The sequence below is a fragment of the Petaurus breviceps genome, unplaced genomic scaffold, assembly GCF_028583685.1.
Source record: "Petaurus breviceps papuanus isolate PSGF00001 unplaced genomic scaffold, PetGlider_PUasm1.0 91133, whole genome shotgun sequence".
NCBI classification, from domain to species: Eukaryota; Metazoa; Chordata; class Mammalia; order Diprotodontia; family Petauridae; genus Petaurus; species Petaurus breviceps.
Genome location: NW_027187419.1, coordinates 57,961,656 through 57,988,214, shown reverse-complemented (window position 1 = coordinate 57,988,214; position 26,559 = coordinate 57,961,656). Strand labels below are relative to the sequence as shown.

Here is a 26,559-nt window from a genome sequence, read left to right as displayed (position 1 = left end):
TATCTATCTATCTATCTATCTATCTATCTATCTATCTATCTATCTAATCTACATACATATATAATACACTTTTTTTTTTACCAGTTTCTATGGCAACAGGTCATAAATCAAATGGTAAAGAATTGAGACCTTCCCCTGGGGAAATGGTTCTTTGAGTGAGAAAGTCACTTTTAGTGCTTTTCCCTGTAGAAGGAGACCCAGGCTCTGATTTTTTTCCTGAGCTTTCAGAAGGTGGTATACTCTTACTTTCACTTCTACTGAAATATGATAGGGAAAGAACTTTTGTGCCAGACAGTGCAGAGCAAGGTTTACTGAAAGTTAAAAGATCCCAGTGCCCCCCTTAAAGACTAAGACTACCAAAATAGAATCCTAACCGAAGGCACCGAGAATATTTTTATAGTTATCCCAAAGACTCAATAGGCAGAATGAGCCACACATTTTTGGACATGGCCAAAGTGGGGATTTCTTTTGCTTGACTGTGTGTATTTGTTATAAGGGCTTCCTTTTTCTTTTTTTTTTTCTCAGTGTAGGGTGGTAGGGGAAGTGGTGAGAGGGAGAGAAAATAAATGCTTATTAGAGAAACTAAAAGTAATTAAAAATAGTTACTCCAAGTTCTTGAGGGTAACTATTAGGGTTTAGAAACAGCAATAGAACCTCTGTTAGGTAAGACAAACCTTCCTGCTTCAGTGCACCCTTTATTATTCTGGTAGGTTAAATGTTTATACATACATATTTTGTGTCTTTGTGAATTTATATAGACAGCTGGGAGGATTAGTGGGTTAAGTGATGGACTTGGAGCCTGGAAAACCTGAATTCAAACTCCGCCTCAGATGTGTACTGTAATGTGACCCTGGGCACTTAAGTCACTAACCTCTGTCTGCCTTAGTTTCCTCATCTGTAAAATTGGGGTGACAGTAGCACCTACCTCCAGGTTTATTGTGAACATTAGTGAGATAATACATGCAATTCACTTTGAAAATTTTCAAGTGCTATATAAGTGCTAGTTATGATTATAATTATACTCTCCCCCTTCTTTGTAGAGGACGTTTTAACTGCAGGTTTGTATCTTTAGCAATCCGTGTAATTTACTTGATCTGGATTCTTTGACAAATACTCTCTGATCTGTGCTTAGCAAAGTGTTTTAAATTCTGGCAAATGAAAGTCATTCCATTGTTGTGAATAGTGTTCACTGCTATTTTGCTAGTAAAAACCTCTACCTTTTCCATTTCTTCCCTTTTTTTGTACTCTGAATTCTAACAACCTTTCAAATGTTTGCCTCTGAAAGCTGGTTGGGAGAATAGATGCATCCTTCTGTGCATAAAATGACTAGAAACCTGTTTTCCCAAAGAACTGTGTGTGTAGCAGTATCTATTACTTTAAGGGCTCAAAGAGGATTTCTGTGTGTCAGCTGATGGGGTGGGAGAATATCTTAATGCCCCTCTGAAAATATCAATGTAACTTTTCTGAATTAAAATAATGTGGAGAAAGGAGGTACAAGGAGATAGCCAAGACTTGCTGAGGCGTAAGTGGCCTAATCAGACTCCCTATAGGATGTAGTACCTAGTGGATGTAGCCAGAATGCCTCTCCCAGAAAGGAAGTGGAAGGAAAAGGCCAGGTTAGCTGGCCCAGCTAGAACAGAGGGAGGCCAGCAGCTTGAATCAATGTAACTAAAGACTCCCGTTTTCTGTAGCAGGACAGCTTTCGGTGGGAGTGGCGTACCTCCGCCAGTAACAAAATAGGGCACTATGCTGTGAAAGTGGGACAACCAAACATTTTGCTTCAGTCCTTTGCAGACAGCAGCAAGACTTTCTTGAAATGGTGGTGTAAGCCTAACATTAAATCCAGTCCTTCTCATTTGGATTAACTCTTTCAGAAATGAAAGCCAGCCAGCTTCTTCCTCTCAGGTGGTACTCACTCACTACCTTTTTAATCTTGGGAAGTCTATAACCTTTCAAATAAGAATCTGATCTGAAGAGCACAATTTTGTTGCCTGGCAGTAGCTTTGCTTGTTTGCCTAAAGCTAAATAACATCTTACTTGGGAATTTTACTCTCCACATTTGGATTTCATTAGATATACTTTGGAGCTTCAGCTGTTAAACTTCATCATAATTTCAGGAAATTTCTTAATGTATAGAATAACATATTTTGTAATGTCAGATATGCCACCTGAAATGGCCCAGTTTTCATGGAAGAAAACTATTAGCATCAGTTCATATCAGAAATTGTGACCTTTGCTTAGATACAAATCTGGCCTTGGATACTTGCTTGCTGTGTGACCCTGGGCAAGTCACTTAAGCTCTGTTTGCCTCAGTTTCCTCAACTGTAAAGTGACGATAATAAAGCTACCTCTCGGGTTTTGTGAGGATCAAATAAGATAATATTTGCAGAAAGAGCTTAGTTTAGTGATTGGTTTTATAAATGCTTATTTCCTTCCTGTGCCTCCCCTCTTGCCCCACAGCACAGCATCAGTCAAATTTTCTTATATTTTGAGTTATAGCTAAAAAACAACAACAACAATGCTTATTTTCCCCTGGTAGAAATCTCAACTGTGATTTCATGTTATTTCTTACTTTGGTGAGCCATTCATTCTTGGCAACTTTGGTTTCAGTCTCTGCAGATGGAGCTACAGAGTCGTCTGCCTTAGTTGATGACAATGGAAGTGAGGAGGATTACAGTTACGAAGAGCTCTGTCAAGCCAGCCCCAGATACTTGCAGCCTGGTGGAGAACAGCTGGCCATCAATGAGGTACCGTGGGAGAATCTCGTTCTGTATTTGGCAGAGACTTCTATTTAACATTCATCATCACTTCAGAGTCTTATTCTCCCCCCTGTAACCACCTTAAGGTTTCTGAACAGCTCCTATAACAGTGGTACTTCATTTGTCTGCCATGGCTAGACAGTGGGATAGATGCTATTATGCCTAAGGGAATTTTCTGGTTACCTAAAGCTTAGCCTTTGAAACACCGAAGAATTTTTTGTTTGTTTAAACAAATTCTCATGAAATTTGAAATATATTTGAAATAATATATACACATCTTTTAAATAGAATATACTTGGGAAGTGGGAGGCAGGGGATACTTAGAGCACTGGACTTGGAATCAGGAAGACTCAACTTCATGTATTAGAATCTGGCCTCAGACACTTAGTAACTGTGTGATCCTGAACAAGTCACTTAACCCCATTTGCCTCAGTTCTCATCTATAAAGTGAACTGGAGCAGGAAATGACAAACCACTGCAGTATCCTTGCCAAGAAAACCCCAACCAAGATCATGAAGAATGATACACAACTGAAACGACTGAACAACACTTTGGGGAGGGGGACCCAGAATGGACTGAATATAATTAAATCTTTCCTTGATGACTCAAGGCTGTCACTGCAAACAGCAGTTATTGTACTGTGCATGCCCTAGTAGTACTAGGAGTGATGATGATGATGATGATGATAGCTGTAAGATTTGCAAAACACTTTACAAATCTTATCTGATTTTTTCCTTACAACAACCCTGAAAAGTGGGTGCTATTATTATTCCATTTTACAGATCAGAGATAATAATAATAGTTAACAATTATTTAATACTTTAAAGTTTACAAAGCATTGGGGCAGCTAGGTGGTACAGTGAGTAAAGCACCAGCCCTGGAGTCAGGAGGACCCGAGTTCAGTTCTGGCTTCAGACACTTAACACCCCCACAAAAAAAAAACTAGCCGTGTAACCTTGGGCAAGTTACTTAACCCCAATTGCCCTCCAAAAGGCAAAAAAAGAAAAAAAAAGTTTACAAAGCATTTTACACATATTCTCTTATTTGATCCTCACAACTCTATGAGGTAGGTATTGTTCCTATTCCCATTTTATATATGATTACTGATTTTTATAATGTTTTTGGTCTCTTTGCCATCAGGTTTTCAAATATCTTTTTTCTTTTTCTTTTTTAAACTGCTATCTGCCAATGTAGATACCCCATTTTAATTTCTTAGGGGTTAAAATACCAGGTAAACAAATTTATTAAAATAGCGAACCATATTCAATAGATGTTGATTAATGCCTTGTAGAGATCTTTTATTAGTAACAGGTATATTCTTTGGCACATTATTACACATGGACTTGGACTTTGTTATATCTGTTTTGGAGCTCCAGCACCATTTTTGCTTACCTCCAGATTTTTCATTGTGTTGAAGGTAATCAGTGTCCCTAAGTCAATGAGATTTTCTATTTTGGGATTAATGAATCTTTCAAAAGAGTTATGAGAAACTCTTCCTGGCGTTATTTCTGCAACCTTCTGTAGCATAATAGATGAAGAGGCAGTATTGTCTAATGGATGGAGAAGCTGCCTTACAGTCAGGTGGACGCTCTAGTCCTGTTTTTGGCACCCATTGGCTATGAACCTAGGGAAATTGCTTAACTTCTTGCTGCCCTCAAGTGATTCTCTGAGACGAAGTTATAGAGCAGTTGGCAGATCTGCACTGGTAGAGAGCAGTTTCCTTACCAGGAGTTGGCTACACCAATAAAATCACAGGTCTAGGCCAAGACAAAAAACAGCATCTCCAAACCTTTTGTAGACTCAGCCACCAATTATGACATCCACCACAGTGGTAGATGATTTGGAAGATGCAAGAGGATTATAGGATGTGATTCCTGTACTTGAGAAACTTGTAAGTACTTTTATACTTCAATGTGTGGTTGTGTCTTCTGTTTAGCTAATCAGTGATGGCAACGTGGTCTGTGCAGAAGCCCTGTGGGATCATGTGACCATGGATGATCAGGAGCTTGGCTTCAAAGCTGGAGATGTCATCCAAGTACTGGAGGCCTCTAATAAGGACTGGTGGTGGGGCAGGAATGAGGATAAGGAAGCCTGGTTTCCTGCTAGTTTCGTCAGGGTAAGTGTATACCATTTCCTGTCTTTGGATAACAGAATTGGAATAACAGATTTCCAGAATTGGGAGGGACCTCAAAGGCTATCTGGCCCACCTTTTATTTGAACAAGAATTTCTCTGCAACATATGCAATGAGTGCTTATCCAACCTTTACTTGAAGATCTTCAGTGAGTGTGGATCAACCCTTGCAAGGCAGCCCTTTGCCCCTTTGTGTAACTCCAATTGTTAGAGTTGGGAAGGCTTCAAGTGTAAAGAGGCCCACCTGTAGCAAGACTCTTGTTGTGTGACACGAAGGGAGGCAGAATAGACATATCTAGCCTCTTCTCCTCCCATCCTTCTCCAAAGGAGATTTTCATTCCTGCTAAGAGGAGAAGCAGGAAGTTGGGACTAGAGGTCACTTTGCTTTTCTCAGAGAGATAGGGTACCAGAATTTAGAATTATATCTATCTTCTCCCTTAAATTTTATTAGTCTATGGGATATGATCAGGTTCAAGCTAACTTCTAATTATTTTGTCATTATTTGGAGTAAGAAGTACCATAAATCTATATCCAAGGCTTGACTCCTTTTCAATCAAATAATAGTTGTGCAATGAACACATAGCAAATAACAAAGAAACCCATTTATCTAGAGCATAGCAAGATAGAAATCAGAGAGGGTATGCATAGGAGCATATACACCAGACAATACTGAGTGAAGGAAATTTCCTACTGGATATAAGCTAACAGCTCAACTAAGAGAGAAAGTTCTAGATCTTACTCAAAGGGAAACTCCCTGGAGTCACTAATGTGGCAATCTGGGAGAGGGAGGTGGAGACTGCCAGCTCCTCTCATGTCTTTCCAGAGTCTTTTCCTTCAGCACCCTGAAGTGGAGTTGGCCTCTTCCATCTTACCTCTTGAGGCTCGAAGCCAGGATACTGCACTTGAATCAACTCAAAGCTCTAAGAGTCCTGAAGAGGACTGAAGAAGTCTAGAGCTCCCCCATTGTCTCCAACTCTGCCCTGCTCCTCACGCCAGATGGGGAATTCAAACCAATGGGTTTTGGGACAGGGGTTACATTTGGAAATATTTCCTTAAATTGACTCTAACTCTGCCCCCTTCATTGCTCCTATTTCTGCCCTCTTTGGACAAACAGAACAAACCTAATTCCTCTTCCACTTGTCTTCTTTGTTTGATAATTGGGTTTTTTCCCCTAGCAAAATTTAATGCTTAGCAATGGTGGAATTTTCTTCTACTTGTTCTTCTCCATAGGGCCCATAGCACTTTGTACCAAATATGTCCTTAAAAAATGTTTAAATGAATTGAGAGGTAATATGGCATAATAGAGAACTGGCCTCAGACCCTGAAGACCAGGGTTCAAGTCTCACTTCAGACACACCCTGGTTTTGTGACTCTGGGCTTCACTTAACTTCTGAGTGCTGTAGGCAAGTCTATAAGACTATAAATTGCAGAGAAGGTACCAAACTACACTGGCAAATATATAATTGAAATCATAGGTCTAGCACCTATCCTCTACTCCTTAAAAGAATGAAAGTAACTAGATTGAGTTTAAAGCAAAACTCAGGAGAGTAAGCCCCATCAGAAAAAATAAGAAGAGGAATGTGAAATTCAGCAAAGGTAACAGAAGGGACCCATCACAGGAAGTGTTGGAGGAAATACCTCTTAGCTTCATTGGTCAGTTAGTGGTCAGGAGGGGATATATCTGTCTCTAGGAATTTGAGAAGCACTATAAAGATTAAAGGACATTTTGTCATATCTCATTGTTCATAGTATTGAATACTTTATAGTTTATTTTTTATAATTTATAATCCATAAAATTCTTGGAATTAAAAATTACTCCATTAATTTTTTAAAATTGTAGGCAAATTAAAATTATAATTATAATAGAAAATAAGACATTCAATTCAAACAGATATTTAGCAAATATCTACTATGTGTAATAAATTGCTGAAGATTGATATATGACATGGGCCTTGACTTCACACTTCCACTCTATTTCCATAGGCTGTAGATGCACCTGATATCGATTATACTATCATTATAATGTTGATAAAAAACAAAGAGGACTGGAGAAAACTTTGCTGAGTATAATGCTTTCTGCTAATGTTCACGAGCTATTTTCACTGTAGTAGAGAAATAGAAGTTAAATGGTTCTTAGTTTTGCAATATCCTTTTCCTCTAACCCAGCTTCTCTGTTTTGATGGCAGTTACGAGTCAATCAGGAAGAACTCTCAGAGAATTCCAGTAGTACTCAAGGTGAAGGGCAAGATTCAGATAGTGTGAAGCACCGCCAGAAACATTCAGAAAACAAAGACCAGATGAGGACCAACGTTATACAAGAGATCATGAACACCGAACGAGTCTATATCAAGCATCTCAAAGACATCTGTGAGGTAGACTAGCAGGCCCCATTGAATCTTTAAGACTTAATTTGACATAAGGTGATTGGACCAAGTGTTGCCATAAGATTTCTTGCTTTGAGGGGTTGTCTCTTTTATATTGGTTATTGGAGTCATCCCTTTTTAAAGTACATTATTCATCGATCTGTCTTAGAACTGGACTCCTAAAATTACTCATAGGGTCATAGGATCATGGCGTTTTAAAGCTAAAAGGAACCTTAGCCATTCACCAATTCAACCCCTCCTTTTACAGATAGAGGATTTTAATCCCCAGAGATGAAGTGACTTGTTTGCCAGCTGAGATGATCAAGTTGGCCCATCTACAATCTGATTTAACTGCTGCATAGAATGCTCCTTAGCTGGTATTTGACCTGCTGATGAGAAAGTTTTTCTTTATAAATGATTGGCACATGATCAAAGAACTTACTTTAGTTATAGGTTTGAGAAGGGAAAATGTGGATTGCAAAGAAAAACAAGCCATCATAAAGTAATACAGTTACTGTGAATAAGTGGCTGAGTGAGGTCTGAAACCCAGGCCCTCTCAATTCCAAACCCAGGACTCCTTCCACTTGAGTGAATGGCTTTGACAATGGTCATTACTTTTTTTTTGAAAACTAGTAAAAGATTTCTTAAAAATTGAATACTTTGATTTCAAGTATCAGATATTTGCTACCATCCACTTTGATGCCATCCATTGATGAATCTATTCATTTCACTTATTGATGTAATTATAAATCAATCATTAGACCACCTCCAAGTAATTAGATATATAAACAAGAGAATCACTTTATCTAGGAAATAATATAATATAGTGACTTTTATTACAGCACTGTATAATGAATCTTTCTTTAAAGCCCTGACATATTTCCTTGTTCCATATAATCTACCCAGTTATTTTTTTCCACTGCTGAATAGATTTTTCATTTTTTATTAGGCTTTGGAAATCTGGTACACTTAAAATTGAGTCTGTACAATCAAAATAACTGGACCATATAATGAGCTCAAATCTGATCATTTCAGCCACCTTAGCTATTGATGTGGACTACCACACTGTTACTCCTGCAGAGACAATTCACCCATGGAAGACAAGTGAGGTGATCAAGTTGGCCCATCTACAATCTGACTTACCTACTGCATAGAATGATACATGGCTAGTATTTGACCTACTGATGAGAACAGTTTTTCTTTATAAATGATTGGCACATGCTTACAGAATTTACTTTAATTATAAGTTTGGGAATGGAAAACATAGATTGCAAAGAAAAACAAGGAATCATAAAGTGACACCATTAGTGTATTCTTTTAGAGAGAAATATTAAGTACATGAGAAACAGTATTGCATATAGTGGATTAAGAATTGAACTAAAAGCCAGGAAAACTTGGGTTCTGATACTCTCCCTGGCAAATATGGACCATGTGACTCTTAGGCTCTCAGTTTTCTTAAAGATCTATATTTCTGCTATAAAACAAATGATATTGATAAGTTATAAATTTAGTGATGGAATAATTGGACAACATCTTTTGGATACCCTTAGTCTTTTCATTTTTTTTGACTGTCATGATTAGTAGTGCACAGTTGAACTGACTCTTCAGCAAAGGAGGATATTCTCTATTCTGACAAATCTTCTAGTCTGAAATAGTATTAGAGATAGAAGACTGGTGATCTGAACAATTCAGAGAAAGGTGGCAATAGAAATTGTGAGCTCCCACCCTGGAAACCAAACAAGTTTAGGCATTTGACCTGGAACTTTTATGCTCTTCCTTAAATTATTTTCTTTGCTTTTGTTTTTCATTTCTGTAGTTACTTGTGAAAATTTTTAAGTGCTCCCTAATTGAGGACATGGTATTATCACAGTAAAAACCTAGAAAAGAGATCCTGGTTTTCCTCTGAGGCCTGAAGAGTTGGAATATTCAAAAGGGTCACTTAAGTGGAAGTGATTTTAAAACTAATCAAAAGTACATTATTTCCCCTCAGGGCTATATTCGGCAGTGTCGCAAACATACAGGAATGTTCACTGTTGCACAATTGGGTACCATTTTTGGAAACATTGAAGAGATTTACAAATTCCAAAGGAAGTTCTTGAAAGATCTTGAGAAGCAATACAATAAAGAAGAACCTCATCTGAGTGAAATAGGTTCCTGCTTTCTTCAACATGTAAGTCACTATTTATCTAATTAATATAAGATGAGTAGTTTTCCAAAAATTTGACTCTACCAAGAAGAGAAGACCTTATTTATTCATGAAGATGGTTATATTTTTGTGGAATGTAGCTATGCTTTTAAAAAATACAATGATTAGTTTGTATAGGGTACAATTGTAAAAAGTACTTTTTTTCATAATCTAATGAAATACTTTGAGGTCATTAAAAATAAATAAATAAAAACCTTTCTACCTTGATGGATTCTGAGATCATAGGGTCACCTTTGGAATGATTTCTGTCACATATAATTATGGAGTGGTTATGTCTGGATATTTTCTCTAAGAAGCATGTGATGAGTTGATATTTAATCATAAATGACTACATTTGGCATTGGAGTCTCTCCCTTCTGCCTTGTTTCATAAAGCATAAAAAATCTTAGAGGTGTAGCTTGCCCTGACACATGGGTGTATGATTCTTCCTTAGACTTAAAGGATATTTTATCTCTACATGAACTATAAAAATCTATTTAGCAAAACTGTTTTTAATGTACTTAAGTCATTTGTTATCATCTGGCTGATCCTTTTTTGGGGATGGGGTGGGCGAACAATTAACTGCCCTCTCTAGCTAAAGAGTAATATACTTACTCCTCACCCCCATCTGAAAGATTTTACTTTGACAATACTTGGTCATCAGTTACTATTTGAACTCTTAGTTATGTGACCTTAGGTGAGGCTCTTAATCTTTCCAGACCAATATGCTCATTTGAAATGAGGGAGACTGAATTAGAAGGGTAGTATCAAACTCAAATAAGAACAAACCCCTACCAGCAACATATTGACTTAGAAAACCACAGATTGACATTATCTATTTCGTATTGTTGTACTACCAACACAATATTCACAGCGCTGACAACGACTGTGAATATGCCTGCATAGTGTGCAATTGCAAAATATAACAGACTCCCCATATAGAAGACAGAAACAAAACATATATTCAAATACCAGAAAACCACATTCCAACACCAGGAAACCGGATCCATCATAGCAACATAGAAGTTAATACATCACAGCATGGCAGAGAGCCACACCATCCTTTATCCTTCCTACAAATGAACATTTACTCACAAGCCTGTCTGCTTCCCTGCCATGCTCTCTCCTCCCTCCTAGCTGCTTTGACTCCCAACTTTCTGTGTGCTCTTCTCTACCCTTCAGCAAACTCCTCCCACCACAGGCTCCATGTGATTACATTCATCCTATTATGGGGCAGGGAAGATCTTCAATAACAGGGGAGGTCTTCAAATTCCATTAGGCTTATTAAGATGCAGGAAAGATCTTAAAATTCCCATTCCCATTACAATTGTATTTTTCTTTATTTTGTTAAATGATTCCCAGTTCCATTTTAATCTTGTTCTGGCTTTGGGCCACTCTGAACTAGACAACCTCCAAGATACCATGTAATTCCAAATCTATGTTACATGGATTGTTTAATAGAGTAATGACCCAGGAATCAGGAAAATTAATTCAAATCCTGCCCCAGATATTTACTAGTTGTGTGACCCTGGGCAAATCACTGAACCTCTGAGCTTAGTTTATTCATCCATGAGATGATAAGATTGGACTGGATGGTCTCCAAGGCCTTTTCCAATTCTAAAGCAAAAGTAGTACTTTTATCTTCAAATTGGTTGTAAATTAGTTAATCAATCAATAGATTGAGCACCTCTGTGTGTTATGTACTGTGGTAGGTACTGTGAGAGAGGAACATCCCTGTTTTTGACAATTGTATAGCCTAGGTACCTATTTACATGGAAAGATCACTTAAAATATAAAATTATAACTAACAAATATCAAATAAGTGGTATAAAACAATGAACACTTTAATTAAAGGGAAAGGAGCTCACTTCTGGCTAATCAGAAAGTTTTCGCAAGGGTAGGTCTTGTTGTTCAGTCATTTCACTCCTGTCTGACTCTTCATGATTCCATTTGGGGTTTTCTTGGGAAAAATACTGAAGTGGTTTGCCATTCAGTATGCCCAGATAGGTGGAGAGATTTTCCCAAAGCTCTACAGCTAGCAAATGAGATAGTCAGGTCTTTTGATTAAATCTAGTACAGGGTTTTTGTTTTTGTGTTTCAATAGAGAATTCTTCACCTAAATACTTTGAGATGAGTCTTTGAGTCTTAAGAAAGACAGTTGGGATTTGAAGATCTGGAGGGAATAAAGGTGAGGGAGAAATAGTTGGGGTGAGTTGAGTAGTATAACTAGAGAGATACAGGTAAGAGAGAATACATACCATATATAAAAAATCAGGAGACTGTGAATAGACTAGTTTGAGTGGAGCAAAATTCATGTTGGGGAGTAGTGGAAGATAGCACTGGAAGGTAGGTTGGGACAAAATTAGGGAGACCTTCAAAGCTGAATTAAGGAGTGTAGACTTTATTTGGTAGGTAATTGAAAGTTGTGGAATATGGGGCGATGATCTATTGATAGCAGTGTTTTAGGAAGATTAATCTGTTAGTGGTATACATGGTAAATTGACATGGAGAGACATTTGAGGCAGAGTAAGCATTTAGGAGGAAATTCCAGGAGTCTAGGCATGAAGTGATGAGGGCCTGAACTAGAATGATGCCAAGGAAATAAACAAGAGTAGATGTAAAAGATATTTGAAAGGACGAATCATCAGGGTTTGACTGGTTGACTGTCAGGGGTGAAGGAGATGAAGGAATCACAGATGACCGCAAGGTTTTAAGACTAACTTACCAGAAGAACAATGATACCATTAACAGAGATCAGGAAGTCAAGAGAGAAATCAATTTTTAAGGGAAAATGAAGTGTTTATTTTCTTTTTGTTTATTTTTTATTTTTATTTTATTTTTAAAGCAATTGGGGTTAAGTAACTTGCCCAAGGTTACACGGTCAAATTTTTTGTGTGGGTGTTAAGTATCTAAGGTCAGAACCGATCCCGGGTCCTCCTAACTCCAGGGCTGGCGCTCTTACTCACTGCGCCACCTAGCCACCCTTGAAGTGTTTATTTTCAAACATTCTGAGTTTTATGTGTTGGCATTGCATTCAGATGGTAATATTCAATGGAGTTCTGGAGAGATGAGAGGATAGAAGATATGGGAGTCATTATAAAGTTTTCTAGCATCCTAGTATTTAGAATTGAAAGGGACCAATCTGCTAATTTTATAGATGAGGAAACTGAGACTTGGAGAAGGAAATTGGCTTGCCCCCAGCTCACACGGGTACTAAATAGAAGAGCCATGGTTTGTTGTTGTTCATTTGTTTCAGTCACGTTCACCTCTTCATGACCTCATTTGGGGTGTTCTTGGCAAAGATACTGGAGTAATTTGCCATTTCCTTCTCTAACCCATTTTACAGATGAGGAAACTGAGGCCAACACAGTTCAGTGATTCACCTAGGGTCACACAGCTAGTAAATGTCAGATTTGAATTCACAAAGATGAGCCTTCCTGTCTCCAGGTCTAGCACTTTATCTAGTGTGCTATCTGGTTTAAAGGATTACTAAAACCACCAAAGTCATCAGTGTAATCACCTCAGTCCTCAGTCCTTCTGCCAAGTACCCTAGCTTTGTAATCCAATTTTGCTTTTTCTTTTTTTCTCTTTTACAGCAAGAAGGCTTTGCCATCTATTCTGAATACTGTAACAACCATCCTGGGGCCTGCCTGGAGCTTTCTAACCTGATGAAGCAGGGCAAATACAGGCATTTCTTTGAAGCCTGCCGCCTGCTTCAGCAGATGATTGACATAGCCATTGATGGGTTTCTCCTTACTCCTGTTCAGAAGATTTGCAAATACCCTCTGCAGCTAGCTGAGTTACTGAAGTACACCACTCAAGAGCACAGGTAAGGAAACTTGGAAGACCAGAGAACTACTTCACAAATAATCAGTAATTGGTCACTTAATAGAGGCAGTGAGGGGGCTGAGTGGATAGAGTATCGGCCCTGAAATCTTGAAGGAAAACCTGACTTCAAATCCAGTCTCAGACACCGAACTGTATGACTGACCAAGTCACTCAGATCATAATAGTCCTTACTTTCCAGCATTGTTATGAGAATCAAAAAAGGGCTTTGCAAACCTTCAAAGCACTATATAAATATTAGCTATTATTGTTATAAATTATTTTAGGCATTTTTAGATTTTGTTGGTTGTCATTGTTGTGTTGTTTTTCATTTGTGTCTAACTCTCTGTTATCCCTCTTGGGGTTTTCTTGGCAGAGATATTGGAGTGGTTTGCCATTTCCTTCTCTGGCTCATTTTACCGATGAAGAAACTGAGGCAAAGAGGGTAGAGAGACTCGCCCAGGGTCACACAAATAATAAGTGTCTGAGACTGGATTTGAACTTAGGAAGGGGGGGGGGAGTCTTCCTTACTCCAGACCTGATGCTCTTATCTACGGCACCAACTAGATGCCCCCAGATTTTGTTGGACTTCTGTCCAAATTCAAGGCTAATAAAAATGTCACTGCAATCCTGTTTGTACTTGAAGATCACTATTATTTATAGGAAATACATAGAACAAGAAGAAAAGAACTTAAATCACAAGAATCACTTTGGAAGTTCTTGTAGTTAGAGTTATTAAACATTGTGAGGGCTAAGAAAGGAGAAGCCACAATCCCTCTTCCAAGAGACATAAAAGAATCAATGTGGCTGCAATCTCCTTTATCTCCTGGCCCCTCCTCCTTATCTCCTGTACCCTGACAATAGCAACACATTCCTAGGTTAAATCTTAAATATTTTAAATTTTCTTTTATTGTTAACAAACAACATTCGTAACAATATAAAAAAATGAATAAACCAAATATGGAGTAAATCTCCAAGCAAAACCCTAGCATCCAAACCACTTACCATTTTGTTAAAAGAGATCATTACCTATATTTTATCAAAACAAAAATAATAAATTTGTTCTGTGTCCATTCCTAATAATATGTCTTTGTACCTTTAAAAAAAATTTCTTTTGGTGTGTTTTGCTTTTACATTGATAACATTTACAGATTACTCCTACTTTGTGTGAGGTCTCTTGAAACAAAGTAAAAGAATTAAGTGAAATTAATAATACAGTGACCTTATCTGATAGTATGTGTAACATTTCACATCTGGGCATTCTCTCCACCTCTCTTTTTTTTTTTTTTGCCTTTTTTTTGGAGGACAATTAGGGTTAAGTAACTTGCCCAAGGTCACAGGGCTAGTTTTTGTGTTAAGTATCTGAGGCCAGATTTGAACTCAGATCCTCCTGACTCCAGGGCCGGTGCTCTATTCACTGCTCCACCTAGCAGCCCCCTCTATTTTTTAAAAAATGAAGAGAAATCTATTTTCTTTCCCTCCTACCCCACTTCATTGGCAAAAAAGAAAAAAAAAACAACAACAAAGTTCTTCTAACAAATATGCATAGTCAGGAACTTTGTACTTACAAAGATCTGTTGATCTTTTTTTTTCTTTAAAAATATAATTATAGGCTGTCTATGGTTCTGATTCTACTAATCATATACTGCTTATAAGTCTCTCATATCTCCTTATATTCTTCATTTTATAGTGTCACAATACTTCATTACAATAATATGCTGTAATTTATTTGACCATTTCCCAATTGTTACAGTTTTTCCTCTTAAAAATTTATGAATGTTTTTATATAGTTAGGTCCTTTTTTTCTTCTTAAAAAAATAGAATTATACTGATACAAGTGATCATTTTACATTGTAATAATTTCTCTTTGTTTTTTCCCTCTTTTTCTCCCCACTCCATAATCAATTCAGCAGCCATAGTCCTGTCCTCTCTTCCTTTCCCTCCCTTCCCTGCCCCATACCGTGAGAGAAGAGCATTTTATTTTCTATCCTTTGGAAACAGAACTGTATTCATATTGCGTTTCAGTCATTGCATTTAATATAAATTCAGCCGTGTTGTTTTCTTCCACATTGTGGATGCTGCTCTAGTGATTCAGCTTTCTTTACATCAGTTCACCTAAATCCAATTTCAATTGTGCATATTCATTGTTGCTTATGGAACAACAATATTTGACTACACTTATTTGTTCAGCCATTTTGGAATCAATAGTGACCCTTTTTGTTGCCAGTTGTTTTTTAGCCACAAAAATTGCTGATATTCATATTTTAATGTATATGGAACTTTTTTTTTGTCCTTGACTTTCTTGGGTACATGCCCAATAGTAGAATTGTTAGACCAAAGAGCATAATCTCTTTTCTTTCAAAATTCTAAAGATGAATTTTCCCAAATGGTTGGACTAGTTCAAAATTCCACCAGGAACGTATTTTTTTTCTCCCATTCTAATGTTATCTTTAGGATACTGACCCAGCAAAAGGATTATTGGGTCAGAGGGTATGAGTAGCTCTTGTGACTCATTGTTTATTGCCAGATTATTCTGCAAAAGATTGTAGCAATCTGTAGTCCCCACAACTATCTAATAGAGAGACTATTTTCCCACAGCCCCACCGATCTTATCATGTTTTACTATTTTTACAGTTAACAATCTTAATTGCAATAAACTTTACTTATCATAAATATTGAGATATCATAAATATAAAACCCTCCCTTTACAAATATAAACTATTTGTAGATAAGCCGTTAAAGATATGTGAAGTAAATACAGAGTCTTAAGTTAGAGCATATCTTTCTGACATTTAGATACCTCTGTCTAAGTCACCTGAATGTATCCTATTTCTAGTTCAAGATGATTGTGGCTGTCTTCCTGAAAAGTCTCTTTCTATCAGTAGTCTTCTGCTTTGATCCACACAGTCTAGCCTTCCTGGTTGTCTGAGAGCTTTCTGGACTTTCTGATCCTCAACTTTTATTCTCACTCCAGGCTAAATTACCGACTGAGCTTTCCTGGCTTTTTTAAGAAGTCCATATCTTCCAAAGCTCAGTTTCTACTGAACTAAACACACACACACACACACACAATTTTTTTTTCTGTTTTTGCTTCCCCCTTGAGTCCTTGGAGTTTTCATTGTTCTTTTGGACTTAGAGCCTTTTGAGCCCTCATAGAAGAACTGAAGAGATATGTCTTGTTAACTTATAACAGTAAACCGTTTTCATGTCTATATGGAAACCACAGACATGATTATAAAAAAGATACCACACTAGTAGGAACCTGAAATGGAAGACAGTTCACCACAGTGGGACATGTGTTTTATTTTGCCTCCAAGTACTAACGATGGGTTAATTTTATTGAATCATGCACACATTCTCCCCTGGTTCTTCTGGCAAGCCACAGCACACATTTGTAAGATCATGGTATTTCAGAGTTAGAGGAAACCTCAGTTGCCATCATGTCCAACTGATGTGGCTAAACACAATTTTTGTTGGGAGAAGGGGAGTAGTCAAATGTCTGTCTTTGGCCTGTATGTATCCTGTATGCTTTGGCCAACAAATATAACTGGGCATTGACAATGTAACCTCTATGGCTGCAGTAAGGAAAGTGGGAGGGAAGGGATTGTATAGGATGCTTACCTCACAAAGGCCACAAGCTCTGGTTCTAAAGAACTATCTCAGCAAAGTAACCAAATTAACTACAGTCAGTGCATAGCTTTGCTGGATACATAAGAAGGAATTGACTGCTTTATCTTCTCTCTAACCTTCTTGAAATTAGATTTGGGTTGAAGGAGGGTATTAATTGAATATAGCACAATGGACTCAAGTGAGAGTTGTTGTGAAAATGGCTTAAAGATCATGGAATAAGGAGAATAGTTTGCTTATATATAGGAAGAGAAAGAAATCAACCATTACTTTAAAAAAATTTTAATTTGATTGATTTTCAAAGAATAAAAATCTGGATTTTTTTTCCTCACCCTCTCCTCTTCCCCCAAAGGTGGGGGGGGAGGAAGAAAGAAGGAAAACAAAACCATTGTCCAAAGATTCAGAGTGAAACAAAATAAATTCCTCCATTAGCTCTGTCTAAAATATATGTCTTAGTGATCCATCATTGATCTTCTGGAATCGTGACTGATCATTGAATTGGTCAATGTTCTTAAATCTTTCAAAGCTGTTTGTTTTTAAAATGTTGCTGTCAGATAAATTGTTCACTTATTTTTTTAAAAACCATACTTTTTTGGGAAAAATTCCAAATTCTCAAATTTGGGAGTTTATAAGGAAAGTTTCTGATTGACTAAACTTTCATTGCTGAAACTTTTCCAGAATGTCAGAGTAGAAGAAAACTATAGAAAAGATGCTTAGAAGGACACAGTAAGTTGGTAAGAGACACTCTGGGTTATCTGCTACCAAAAATGAAAAATGGGATACTTAGTCCTCAAATGAAGGAGGGAAGGAAGAAGGAAAGAAGGTAAGAAGGCAGGCAGGCATTTTAAAATCTTGCCTCTGAATCACTTAGTGTTTATAATGTTGGCTAAATTTTAGCCAAGATTTAGCAAAATTTTCCATTTGGAAAGAAAAGGTGAAAAGTTTCTTCTCTTAGAAGGACCTCTACTGTCATCCATGACCAAATAATAGACCAGGTAGTTTATCTGTCAAATATGATCAAAAAAAGACTGAACTTTGCTGCTTTTCTGATCTTAGAGAGGTTTGTGGATTGAACAATGAAGGTGGTAGGGAGACAAGAATCCTCTTTATTTTTTCTTTATTACTGCAGGAAAAAAACCCTCCTTTTTGGTCATTGCTGTGGGTATTTTATGGCTGCCATTTGTCTTTTTGTTTGTAATTTCCTACTTCTTTGGTCTTGGTCTCTGAGTTCTTCCATACTCTTGCTGATTTCACTCAGAAAACTGTTATCTTGACAGCAGTGCTTGCTTTGTGTGGGAAAAGGGCCTAGGATTTCCCAGGAGCTGTGCTGTTTATTGTGTTTGTAAATAGACAATAGAATCTGCTATCTAGCCTCCCCTCCTCTCCTCCTCTCCAACCTCCCTAGGGCTTCTAGTCCCTAGGAAGAGGCTAGGGGCTGTGTCTGCACAAACTGAAAATGTTGGAGAACATTGAAAACAGCCTGTGTGCAGACCAGAATTCAATTGGCCATTCTTCCAGGACCAATGTTCCTTCATAAAGTGATACAAATGGAAAATGATACTAACTTCCAAGTATAAAAAATGCTTTTTCTTCACAGTCTGTGAGAAGGATCATACAAGTTTTGTTCCATCCCTTCCCCCCCCCTCCCCCGCCCAAATTTGCAGATAAGAAAACTGAGGCTTACGGAAGTTACCCAGATAGCAAATGTAAGAACTAGGACTGAAACTCCTTATGATTCTTGTGATTCTCAGATTATTGCCCTTTCCAGTTCACCATACTGCCAAGAGAAGTGGAAACTGGTTGGGGAGAAGCCAATTAAGTTTCATTTGTCTTGACCAGAATGCACTAGAGACTCTGTAAATTAAGGCTTGCAAATAGAGTCAAATGAACATTTGCATTTCTGTGCCAAACTACAGAATGCAATCTCCTTCTTGTTGATTGGTTTATCAGTTACTTGCTGATGCTGAGTGCTGGGTTTTCTACCCCTAAAGAATTAAAGATTTTGAAAGTATTTTGCATAATGGAAAAGAATTGAAAGAACAAAAAAACAAAACAAAACAGATTTTCTTTCTTGAGGAGAAAAATGCATGCTTGTTGTGAAAAAGCTTATTGCTGGGTAGAATTCACTTTCATTCATGTGGCTTTCTGGCTAATGAATGAATACATTTTGTGGGTGAGGTTTTGGAATTACAGTCCCTCAGCCAGCTCACTTAATGTCTGCAAACTATTGCCTATTCAGGACTGACCACAAAACAGAAAGAAGTAACTGTTTACTTGCCATTTGTTCCAGAGTCTTGCTGTGACTAAGCCTCAATGATTTAGGTGATTATCTTAGCAGCTGTTGTTTTTTCTTGGCATAATGTTATGTTATTAAAATCAACCTCCCCTTTTTCAGCGATTACAACAATATAAAGGCAGCATATGAGACCATGAAGAATGTAGCATGCTTAATCAACGAGCGTAAACGCAAGCTAGAAAGTATAGACAAGATAGCACGCTGGCAAGTGTCCATTGTGGGCTGGGAGGTAAGTACTAATCCTGTTCCCACCACTTGCCCCTGTCCCTTCCCTCTGTCTGTTTTTCTGATGATGTACTTTAGATTCTATGATTTATTCTTAATATATAGTGTTCTTATGATATAAATATTTTAATAGCCTTTTATTGAGTTGTAGGAGTCAGTTGCTTTATTTGCATTAACTTTGTCCCTCTGCTCATCTTAATCACTGACTCAATGAAAACCACTGTCTAACCTGGTAGACAGGACTTTGGAACTGCAGAGATGTTGCTTGAGGAAAGATCAATCTGATACCCCAGAATTGTTTTTAGACAAACATGTTTTATCTGGCTTGGAAATTCTGAGGCAGAAATGGTCAGGAATGACTTCTTGATTGGCCTTTCATTCCTGTAATGGAAATGGGTTTTCCCAACATAGCTGACAGAGTCTGGGAATCACTGAGAGTTTAGTCTTTTGCCTAAAGGAGGTTCTGTTAATGGCACCTCTCTCAGGCACCCAAATTCATAATGTAGGTTTCATTCCTTCCTTCTCCTCTTCTTTCTCTATATCAAATCAGTTTCCAGGTTACCTCCAGAGTATCAGAAGCATTCAGGTCCCATAGGCCATCATGCTATTTCAGCACCCTCATTGCCTCTCTCCTGGGTTATGGCAATAGCTTCCTGAGTAGTATCCCCCTGCCTCCAGGCTTCTCCCCTCTCCTCCTCACTACTCCATCGTACACATGTCTACCAGTTTCTTCCCATTACTTCAGCATGTCTCTGATCTCATCAATGTGGATATTTCCTCCATTGGTATAGACTGCAACCCCTCTGTGCCTGGCTAGCTTCTGCAACTCTCAGCCTTTTCTCCTGTAATTCCCCTATAGGTGGTCTTGTCAACACATTGGGGCTTTTCTCTAGATCTTTGGAAATTTTATGAATATCAGTGGAGAACACTCTCATTATATCACCAACCCATTTCCCCCTCAGTCATACATTGCTCTAATAACATCCTTAATGTCCATTCTCCTATGTAGTTCTTTGTTTATAAATAGACTGTTGAGGCCTACTACCTGTCCCTCCATTGTCCTTTGACCATTGACCCTCAACTTTAACCCCTAGAAGACTCTGGTCTACCATTACTTTTAGCTATAAAGCATCACCAAAAAAATATTGTTGTTTAAAAGATGGACTTTTTTTGTCAAGGAGATGTTTGCCAGAATAGTCTTCCTAACGCACCCTTACAATCATGTCACTCCTTGTTCAAAAACCTTCTGCTCCCCATCATCTACCAAATAAATCCAAATTCCAGCAGATTAGTAGTCAACATTTTTTACAATCTAGCCCCAACCTAACTTTCCAGTCTTATCTCTTGCTATTCACTCTATTCCCCACCCAAAATTGATTTCTCACTATTCCCTGAATGTACCACATTTCTCCATATTTACTCATGTTGCCTGAAATGCCATCACCACAAGCCCCTCTTGAAGTGATGCTACCTTTTTTGAGTTTTGTCCACATTCGCCATCCTTAATGGTTGTGATCTCTCTTTGCTTTGTAATTCCTACAGCACTTTGTACTCTTTGGATTGTATTTTGCATTATAGTTATTTGTATGCCTATATTATGCTGCCTTCTGTATTGAAAACTCTTAGACAGCAAAAACTGTGTTCTATTTATGATATCCCTCATAACTTCAAGAATAGTGCCTTATATGTATGAGCAACACAATGAATATTTATTAAATTGATAGAATAATCTTTCTAATACACCCTGAGGCATGGAAGTGTCAAGTTGTTCAAATTTAGACTCATGGAATTGGAAGGGATTTTAGTAATTCGCTACATGATACCTCTTTCCCCCAGTGTCACCATTTTTATGCAGATGAAGAATCTGAGAGAAGTTCAGAATCATAAAATCTCAGATTTGGATGGACCTTCAGGGTCATCCAATAACAACCACCACCACCATAAAAATCACATTTGTCACAGCAGTTGAAGGTTTACTAAACAATTTTATCACATCATTCCTGTAAAGAAAGTAGTGCAGATATTTTTATCCCAGTTTTACAGGTGGGGTAAGTTGGACTCAGAGAAGTTAAGTGATTTATCCAGAATTGTATACTTAAGTGTTATAGTTGCAGTTTAGATCAAATCTCTCCTCTCTAAACATATTTCCATTGTACCATTATTCATCAAGTCAAACCCTGTATCCAGCACATGAATACCTTCTACAGCAGAGGTGTCAAATACACATAGGCCAAATTGCATCCCACAACACTCCCACATGGAGCCTGAATCAGATTAAAGTGTAATTAGGAAGTATTTAGCAAGGTAAATAAAAATACAATGAAATGTTGACTATGTTAATATGTGGTTTTCTAACTTCATATGTGACATGCATGGATCATTACATACAATTTAGTGGCCTCTGTTTCTATTTGACATCACTTCTACAACATCCCCAGCCAGACTTTTAACTCTTGATGAAGGGCCTCACTATCTCCTAAATCAGCCCTTTTATTTGTTTTCTTTTTAGTTTAAGAAAGTTAGTAATGCTTCCTTATATTGAACTGAAATATGTTTCCATTCATCGCTTTTAGTTGAAGGCAAGTCAACAAATATTTATTAACTATCTACTATATGCAAAGTACTGTGCTGGGGAAAGTACTATAGAACACCTCTGCCTCAGGATGGGCCTAGTAGTTCAGGTTTGGGATTAAAGCAAAATAAGACTCTCCTGGGCTAATTAGACCTCAAGGATGCTTACAGTAACTTTGAAGGAACAATCAGCCTAGCCTGTGGCAGGGCCTTAAGGAAAACGAGCCCAGCTTACTCATCTACCCCAGTAGATGTTTCTTCTACCACAGTTGCAAAGACAAAAAAACAGCAGCCTGAACCTTTAAGGTATTCACATTCTGCTAAGGGAAACAACTTGTCCACAGATCAGAATCACTACAAAATAATTGAGGAGAGAAAAGAGTTCTAGCAATGGTGGCAGTAAGGGGTGAGGGGAGGATCAGTAAAGGCTTCACTAAGGAAACAGTCCCTAAGTAGACTTTTGATAGAAGACAAGGATTCTGAGAGGGAGAGTTGAGGAGTATATAACAGGCATGGGGGACAGACAGTACAGATATGCAGTGGTCTGGAGGAGGATGTTGAGTATGAGGAACATTCCAGTTTTGCTGGAACTGTACAGTATAAAATAAGGCTGGAAAGGTGGGGTGCAACCACATTGTGGAAGACCTGAAATATCAGGCAGAGTAGTTTCTATTTTATCAGGGATTACCCCAGTTTTCCCAATGAGAAGATATTTGTAAAGCTTCATCATCATTATTATTTCTTCTTATTATAGGTAGCTAAGTGGTAAAGCTGGACCTGGAGTCAGAAAGACCTGAATTAAAATCTGGCCTCTGATACTTCCTAGCTGGGTGACCCTGGGCAAGTCACTTAAACTTTGTTTGCCTCAATTCCTTCATCTATGATATGGGGATAATAATAGCACCTACCTCCTAGGGATGTTGAGAGGATCAAATGAGATAATAATTGTTAAGGGCTCAGCACAGTGCTTGGTGCATAGTAAACACAATATAAATTGTAATTCTTCTTCTTCTTCTCTCCTCACATCACAGAGGTAGTGCAAACAGAACCTTAAGATGACATTTTCCAACCCCCTTAATTTTACAGGGGAGAAACTGAGGCCCAGGAGGTTAAGTGACTTGCCCAAAGTTAACCAGGTAGGAAGTGACAGAGTGAGTCCTCAAACCCAGGTCTTTTGGCACCGGACACTTTGGCTCTCTCTGCTGCACCATATTACCTCACAAGTAAATACACTATAATATATAATATAATAAATTACTAAAATTCAAAGAGAAGCACCTCTTAATGTCAAGGTCCATTCTGAACAACTATGGGAAGTAAAATTTCACAAAATTTACATAGAATCAGAATGAAATCCAAACCTTTGAAATGGCATTTTCTGCATTTCCTAAACTGTGCTAGAATTTTGCTCACGTGGAAATAAATTCATCTGGCTACACCATCTTATAAAGACTGCAGGAGTTACATCCTGCCCTGAGGGAGGGAGAATACATAATTCTTTGATGACTTCTATTATGGCCCCCTTTCCTAAGACCAAGGGTTTTTTTTTATTTTATTTTATGCCCTTACTGTTTACCTGGCTTAGAAAATCTAGGTTTTTCTTTCTTTTTAAAAACAAAAAAATTATTAATATCTTTTGTTTTTACATTGCCTCAGTTTCTCTTTATATTCCCCTCCCCCATCTCAGAGCCATCCCAAAGAAAACCTAGGTTTTCTAAAACCCTGCTGCTCTTGTCCTAGGGGGTTCCCAATGGCCCTGCCACGTGTAGGGACACTCCTGTGTAATCCCTACTACTGAGGCTGGAGACTTCTTGAAATCTGGAATTTTGAATTGTAGTGAACTAAAGCCACTAAGTCTAACAATGATAAAATGAGCTCCTGGGAGCAGGGCCACTAGACAACCTGAAGTGAGAAACTGACTTTGGTTAGAAATGAAGCATTTCAAAATTCCAGTGCTGAGATCAGTAGTGGTGATGGATCAGGCCAGTGAGTAACTATTGCCCTTCCAGTATGGGCAAGATAGGGAGAACCAGTCTACATGCAAACATATATACACACATGAATAAATGAATAAAAAAATAACTAAATAATAAACAAAAGAACAAACTAACAAAAGAGAGAGATAGGTCAGTGCATACATAGATAGACAGATTAAAAGAAACAATGGCCTCCAGATTCCCCTAACTTTCTTGAGAGTTTGTATAGGCCACCAACCACTACTAATCCCCATGCAATATATTAATCTAGTTCCATCTTCATCTAAAGGACTGATGTATTTATGAATAATTCCTTCAAATAATCTAGGAGCCCTCACCATATTTTACCATTACATAAAAAGAAATAAAACACCTAAGGAAATTTCATATGTAAACAAACAAGATGGAAGAAGTTTGATCATGTCCCTCAGGGATGTATTTGGGGATTGGTGTTTCCAAGTACCAAATCCTTCATACAGGATGGCACATCCATTAAGTGTCAATAGACCCAACTGTTTGCCCTGTTTAAACACAGTCTCAGGAGGAGAGTGAGGGAGGAAATGGAATAAAGTTGGAAGGAAATCTTTAAACTTTTTACCTTCATTCTAGGGGCTCAATATTTTAGACCGCAGTTCAGAACTGATCCATTCAGGAGAACTGACAAGAATCACAAAACAAGGAAAGAGCCAGCAGAGAACTTTCTTCCTTTTTGACCACCAGCTTGTGTTCTGCAAGAAAGACCTGCTCAGGCGTGACATGTTATACTACAAAGGCCGAATGGACATGGATGAAATGGAGCTGATGGACATAGAGGATGGGCGGGACAAGGACTATAATATCAATGTAAAGAATGCCTTCAAAATCATCAATAAATCAACAGAAGAGGTGTATTTGTTTTGTGCCAAAAAGCAAGAGGATAAAGGCAGGTGGTTGCAGGCTTGTGCTAATGAGAGAAGAAGAGTGCAGGAAGACAAAGAAATGGGTGAGTGGCAGAGGGCTAAAGAGTCCCCTGGGATTTTTTTTCATTTTTATTTGTGTTTCCTTTTGCAAATATAATTTATTTTTGTGCCATACTTAACAAACAACAAATAAAATGAGCATTTCCACATACAAAGTAGAAGAGAAAAAAGAGGATCATACATGAAGCCTTGTACAGCTTGTTTTTCTATAATAAATTTATCATGTAACTATCCAAGTTCTCCTACTTTTCTTTCTGGCTTACTTTCTTTTCTGTGCTTGTTTTAAAACATGCTTCAGTGACTCTCTTTCATTTGTCCTTTTTTTTTTTAACAACTCTATCACTAGTGCCCCTCTCCTTAACTCTCCCTACCACTGAAAAAGGAAGGAGGGAGGAAAGAAGGAAGGAAGGAAGCAAGAAAGAAAGAAAGAAAGAAGGAAGGAAGAGAATCAGGCAAAATAAATACTCAGAATTGACCTAAACCAAAATGTATGACTCATTCTGCACCTTGGGCCCATCACTTCCCTGTCAGGAACTGAGTGCTGTGTTTCACTGTCAATCCTCTGGGATTGTGGTTGGTTATTGCAGTGAGGAAAATCCTTGAGGCTGTCAAAGTTGTTTTTCCTTACATTTTTGTTGTTATTGTTTAAGTTGTTGTCCAGGTTCTGCTTACTTCACTCTGTTTAAGTTCATACAAGTTTTCCCACCCTGGGATTTAATTTTTTTTGTTCTCTCTCTTAACCCTATTTTTCCATCCCATATACTCTACTCATATAAACCTCAAACAGTCTCAATGAAAAACTGTTGCTGAAAGGTAGTATAGCAGAGTAAATGGTCTCAGTCAAAGTCAGGGAGACCTAAATCCAGTTGCTGTCTCTGACATAGACATACAGGCTTTCTGACCTTGGGCAAGTCACTTCAGCCCCTGGTCTCTCCTTACTCCTTCCCTGAAAACAAAAGTTGTCAAAGACTGTGTGCAAGAACATTTGTCAATCTACTGTGGTTGAGAGAATTTCAATCAACTAATTAATAAACATTTATTAAGTACCTGCTAAGTGCCAGGCACTGTGCTAAGCTGTTGGGGATACAAAAAGAGGCAAAAAACAGTCCCTGCCTTCAAGGAGCTTACTGTCTAATGGGAGAGACAACACACACACATACACAAATATATGCAAAGCTAGCTATACACAGAATAAATAGGAGATAATTAACAGAATTGAGAGGGCATTTGGGGAAAGCCTCCTGTAGAGGGTGAGATTTTAGTTGGGATTTCCTCGATGGGAATTTACTATATCAGTGAAACCACAAGTTTGAAGCAAAAAAAACCCAAAAGTTTACCACTCTTGGAAAAACCAGCTCTGACACTTCATAACTGGGTGACCCTGAGATAATAACTTAGACACTCTGAATATTTGTTCCCTTATCTGTAAAATATGACCTCTCTTTCTCCAAGTGTGGATGGAAGGAAAGTACTTTGTAAACTGTAGAGTACTAGGGAAAGATGAGCTACCATTATCATTCTGAAGGAGACAAAATGTGAACATGGGCTGTACCATCTTATGGTGAATGACTCCCCTTCAAATGATATTTTCACTAAGTTCTTTAAAGTTTTGTTTGCTGCCTAGGTGGTTTTAGATCAGACA

At 37.9% G+C, this 26,559-nt stretch overlaps 1 protein-coding gene across 3 annotated transcripts in view; it reads left to right on the top strand.

The window, feature by feature from the left end:
• SPATA13 (spermatogenesis associated 13) overlaps nt 1-26,559 on the top strand; it is a 156,217-nt gene that overhangs the window by 121,643 nt on the left and 8,015 nt on the right. For all 3 annotated transcript variants that reach the window (XM_069080628.1, XM_069080629.1, XM_069080630.1), the window contains 7 exons: nt 2,611-2,747; nt 4,696-4,875; nt 7,077-7,262; nt 9,244-9,423; nt 13,035-13,267; nt 19,286-19,415; nt 24,568-24,940. In XM_069080628.1, the coding sequence (XP_068936729.1) occupies nt 2,611-2,747; nt 4,696-4,875; nt 7,077-7,262; nt 9,244-9,423; nt 13,035-13,267; nt 19,286-19,415; nt 24,568-24,940 (1,419 nt within the window). The remainder of the gene's footprint in view (nt 1-2,610; nt 2,748-4,695; nt 4,876-7,076; nt 7,263-9,243; nt 9,424-13,034; nt 13,268-19,285; nt 19,416-24,567; nt 24,941-26,559) is intronic.